Here is a 5,505-nt window from a genome sequence, read left to right on the forward strand (position 1 = left end):
GAGTCTGTTGGTGGTTCCCTGCTCCGAGAGGTTTTTTCTCCGGGTTATCAGTTTTCCCCTCTCCTCAAAAACCAACGTTTGAATTTTATTACTAACTGAGGTGCCGCCGCTACCACCAACACCACCACGAAAACGCTAGCGTTCGCTGCCCATGTGAAATTTCACTGGTGAGCAACGGCTTCTCGCTCTGAAGCTAAAGCGATGAATCCTCTAGTTTTCAAAGAGCTTTAAAATCTCTACTTTCTGTGATATTTGTCCGAAAATTTGCATTCTGGCTAAGTGGAACATATTTCAATTACTGGAATCCTTAAAGCTCCAGGTTAAATTAAATTAATCACGGGCACGTGAGCAATTCGCTGTAAAGAGCCAATTATATCTCGTGTGTGAGTGAAGTCACAGCCGTGTTTGCATACTCTCATCTAAACACAGCTATTGACCAACGAGAGCACGCGTACTATCCTAATTATTTTATACATCAAAGTGAGGAGAGATGTGAAGCAACTTTGTTACCATTTAGCCAAGAGAAGAACTCACGACTAATAGGCCACTTCAGAAAATACCATAATACTCTTTGTCTGTCCCCCAAATTTTGCATACGCATTGTTTTTGTTTTCTCTTGGGACCATTAAAAGTCCCAAGAGAAACTGGAAACAATGTTTATACAAAATTCGGGGGAACAAACAAAGAGTATTATGGTATTTTCCAAAGTGGCCTATGGAAAGCCAAAAGGTCTTTACTCAGGACATGTTCACTTGGAAAAACGATTCGCGTGCATGACTTAGTACAGAGATAACTCACACTCGTATTCATTCTCGAACCTATTCTTTGATTGCACTCACGTGATGAGACGGCCATGTTGGTGTACAAAACAATAGTAAAATGTCCTTAAGGTTTTGCATAATAATAAAGTCAAATTCCCGAAAGACTCTTTTCGCAATTGTTCTGTACACCAACATGGCTGCCGTGGTGCAATCCAAGAATTCACAGAGCTTAAACAGGATTCGCAGACTTGAAAAGTCCTTGAAGTCCTTAAGAAAGCCTTGAACCTGGACAAGTCCTTGAGTTTCTCCATGAGTCCTTACAATGTCCTTGAAGTTCATGTCACTAAAGAAAACATTTTTTTCACACTCCTTAGCCGGTCGCTTTCTTTTCCGATATCCACCAACTTGGAAACAATGGCAAAAAAAGAAATAAAAATGAGCCATAAAAGCGGGCAGCAGCAATTTGAGGCCTGAACAAATATTCCTGACATTGCGTATGTAATTCTGATGCTCTTGCACACCACATGTAATTTACCGGCTTTAATTTTCTTGCTTTTAATTTGGTTGGTTCTGCTTCGGGTGTATGTGTTGCCAAACACCGCGGAAAACAGGGTAAATAGCCCGAGAGGCACGTTAAGTCCCTCGTAGCGCATAAGAGTATTTAAAGATATATTTTTAATTCACCTAAAAGTATTGTGTTCGGATTTACCAGCTGAAATTTGGAGTGCCCGAAAATTTTAGCGAATATAATCTTCCCACCTTTCAGCTATCGCTAGCGTAAAGTTACTTTCTACAAACTTACGGCGACCTTTTTGCTTTCCGAAAATGCTAGCTCATCTTTTTTAAAATGCCGAAAAATTGTAAATATTACGAGGGACTATTTTTTCTGGTTGAGAATCTTGATGGTGATGTTTCAGTTTAAGATGTCTATGATAGCTTTTTGGCAATAGAGAATCCGACAATCCTAGACAGTTGGACCCTCCCGAACAGATATTTCACCGAAGCTTCTCGTTGGGTGCCCCTGATCAAAGATAATAATAATAAATAATAATAATTTATATAGCATTTTACAAGTTTCAATTCTCTACAGACGTAAAAAAATAAAAAATAAAAAGCACTGCACAAGGCTCAGCCATTTCATTTGTCAAACATGTCATGGATCCAACTTGGAGAGAAACTTCACCGTGAAACTTCTAAGTGGAAGTTAGCTCCGTTGAAAAACAAAGGCAACCAGGGTTCTCTGCATATTGTTCCCGTTCCAGGTCGTCTTTTTCCCTCAAAGCTGTTAACATCTCATTCAAGCGGTCAAATATCTCGGGCACACACCAGTCGCTTTCATGAAGAAACCCAAAGTAGTTTTGCAGAACTTTCTTTGAAATTAGGTCTTCGGTGAACAGTGACTGAAACCTGTTCATTTTGGGAATGTAGCACTTGTTCTCCATTTTGCCCCAGGGCTCATCAAAATCATTCTTGTCTACAAGCAGGCCTTTAGCTGCATTGTACTTCTTCCGCGGTTCTTGACATTGAATAATATACGGTACAAAAAACGCCGAGACCTCACTACAGTTGACTTTCATGCAAAAATTAAGAATGGTAAACAACTCGGAAACTCTGTTTCCCAGCTGATCGTCAGTCCTCATCTCGTCGTTGGGGTAATTACGTGCCATGAAGAAAACGACGTTTTTAAGGGCAAACGACGATACAAGGCGATCCCTGCATCGGGAGCAGTTCCCCTCTTTCTGAAGGGTGGGCACAAAGCATTGAGCAACACATTTAGCCAACTTGAAGCACTTGATGCGACCATTCTGTGGTCCATACTTGTTCAATTCTTCGTGCTCCTTTAGAGACAATGCAAAACGCACTTTGTTCAAAGCTTCACATATATCGCGGTCCTTTGGTAGTATGGCATATAACATCATCTCCCTATCAAGGCAATTCTCCAAGAGGTAGTCCTTTTGTTCGAAGAACGCACCTTTCTCTTCAAGTGTTGTCTTGTGAATGGGTAGCCAAAAACAGATATCAATATCTGCAATAAATCCATCCGAAAGACGAGTGAGATGAAATGTTCTAGCTATGCTTTGTTCCTGTCCACGGCAGTTCAATTCCGAGAGCTCCCAACCCTCTGGGATGAAGTCCGCCACATACAGAGACCAAACGACCTTCATTACTGACTGGAAATTTTCTTGTACTTCCTTGGTATTACCTTCTGGTGCGATGTCATTCGCAAGGGCGATATAAGCGGGATCATCATACAACAGTGATTCATCTTTCTCGAAAATAATAGGAAAGAGTTTGTCGAAATGTTCGAAGTAAGGAAGAACAACAGCGTAGTCGAACTCATCTGCTTTTCCAATTTTTGTGTTCTCGGCCATACTGCCGACAGGAATAACGTAACATCGTTCAAACACAATATAGCATGATTCTAACTTTTCGGATATTTTTCTCATCATAATATTCATCTCCTCGTAGATTTGTTGGCTCTCGATTCCATCAGGGCCATATAATTCTGGCTCCATGAACCGAAGGAGTTGGCACAACGGCACTTCTTCATCAAGAGGAACCGAGAGATCATCGGCCCAGTGATCCGGCTCAAAGACCTCCACCTCATCAAACTGAGTGGCTTGGACTTGAAGGAGTTCGTCATTTTCACTCGTTAATTCCACCATCGACTGGATATCGAGAGCACTGGAGCGTTCCGTTATGTTACAGATTCCAGCTTCTGTTCTGTCTCCACCCTCGTTTTGGATCAGTTTATTTTGATCACTTGGCTTATCATCAAGTTCAGGAGGGCATGATTCGATGTCTTTTCTTTCAAGCTCTTTCTCGATACATTTCCAATCTTCATACGGCCACTCGGGCCGGACATACATCTTGCAAGCCTGTGCGGATGCATTGGACTCTTCGTCTTCCATTCAATCTGCCTGACTAACCTAATGGGGACTAAGGCAGAAACGTTTTGATCAGTAATGACATTCGCGTTACGCGTTCGAATGGAAAGGAGATAACGATTCCCCGTTCTTTTATCTTCTTAAGTCTTTCATCGGGATTCCCATACTAATCCTTATATTTTTTGTCGGCCATGTTATGTTGCCTTTCCCTCACACTGAACTTGGGCCACCTGTGGTTAAGGGGGTTACATTGTTTATCGTTGACACAAAAGAGTTAATATTATCATTCCACACTTACATCTATATTGACTTGGTTGCTTTTTTTGCTGAGGCCTAAGAAAAATAAACAAGGATTTTATTAACGAACTTTTGTAATGAAGTAACATGGTTAGTTCTACAGTCATTTCACTTGAGAATGACAGCCTACAAGGTAAAATCTTGAGTCTACCAGGTCCTCATTCATAAATAAATAAATAATCAAATAACGACCAACATAAACATAGTAAATGTTACACGTAGCTTTGCATTCTGTTAATTTCCCAATGGGTCCGCAAAAAGATGTAACACAGACTTTGCATGCTATTGAGAGAAATTGTGGTGCATCGAGACACATTGTTAATGAAAACATACCAAATAGTAGGATGGATTAGAATCTCTCAAGACAGTGAAATTGTTAGAAATTAATAAGCCACTCACTTGTGACTCTGTGCTCAACGCAAATTAAAATGCACCAAGGTCAGAAAGCTCTTGGCTTGCAATTAATGGGTGTTTGGGATTTGTTTTAGCATGCTTTATCAGTTGACAGAATATTTGCCTTGAATGCGATCGAGCAATCTGTTAAATGTGATCTGTGATTTGCATGCATCGACTGTGTGCGTGTTTCTTGAACATGATAGCTTTGTATCCGTGAATGAAATGCATGTCTGCTGACAATCATAACACATGTTGAATGGGAATTTAGCGGGTGAAACCTTGACGTTGAAAGTAAATGTGGTTGTTAAACGTGATTGTGAGACCTGAATATGATCAAATTTTGCATCATTTGGGTGTCAAGGGCAATTTGGGCACAAATTATCTAATATATTTTTGACAAACACTTTATGAATAACAGTTAGTCTGTATGGTTGCTGAAGTAATTTAATGGAGCCGAGTCATCTCACCGAACCCAACTCACCATTGGGTGCAAATTATTGTTACCAACCAACTTGCTACCAGAATATTATCAAGCTATGATGATGGCCATGCTAAAAGAATGAAGAATAGCTTTGTGGCGAATTGACTGCTGGCAAGAGGTGACTGACATCCAATAACGCATTAAATGGCTGCAGTGGAACTTGGATTGAAAGTGATTTTATAATAAAAAAAACACTTCCTTTTTTTCTTAAGACTGTGAAAGTGTGTTTACTTAACACCTGCCTGGCAAAATTTCGAACTTTGATTTTTGTCCAAAGGCTGTTTACTTTGAGTGTAAGTTTTGGATTTCACGATCCGACATTACTTGCGTTCAAAACTGACCGACTGGACCCCAGAGGGTTGGACCTAGGAAAAGAGTGTAAACGCAGTTTATAATATATGCAAAACAAGAGTTTGAAAATCTGAAAGGCCGAAACTCCCGTGCTGCATATTAATTCAGCGCGTTCGAACGCATTGCAATCTTAAACTAGTGAGTCTTTGACGTCATTTTCTCCTCGATCCAGCTCTCTCAAGGTTTTAAAGTTGGTAATGGCGGACCATTAAAGACGAGGTCAACACTAATTTCCATCCCTCAAACTGACATTGGACATTTCGTAACAATTACACGACGCAATAACCCTAAAGACGAAGACGCACTATAAGAGGCGTGGTGCCTTAGGCAC

The 5,505-nt window shown here is 40.5% G+C and overlaps 1 protein-coding gene across 1 annotated transcript; it reads right to left on the bottom strand.

Annotated features, from left to right (window-relative positions):
* Positions 1-1,937: 1,937 nt before the first annotated feature.
* On the bottom strand, positions 1,938-3,673 carry LOC138008494 (uncharacterized). The gene has a single exon (XM_068855813.1). The coding sequence runs from the start codon at positions 3,671-3,673 to the stop codon at positions 1,955-1,957; it is 1,719 nt and encodes a 572-aa protein (XP_068711914.1). The 3' UTR covers positions 1,938-1,954.
* Positions 3,674-5,505: the final 1,832 nt, after the last annotated feature.

Source organism: Montipora foliosa, chromosome 6 (genome assembly GCF_036669935.1).
Source record: "Montipora foliosa isolate CH-2021 chromosome 6, ASM3666993v2, whole genome shotgun sequence".
NCBI lineage: Eukaryota > Metazoa > Cnidaria > Anthozoa > Scleractinia > Acroporidae > Montipora > Montipora foliosa.

What these genes read in the sequence shown, in the direction of transcription:
- LOC138008494 (XM_068855813.1), bottom strand. Translation starts at nt 3,673, where the DNA reads ATGGAAGACGAAGAGTCCAATGCATCCGCACAGGCTTGCAAGATGTAT.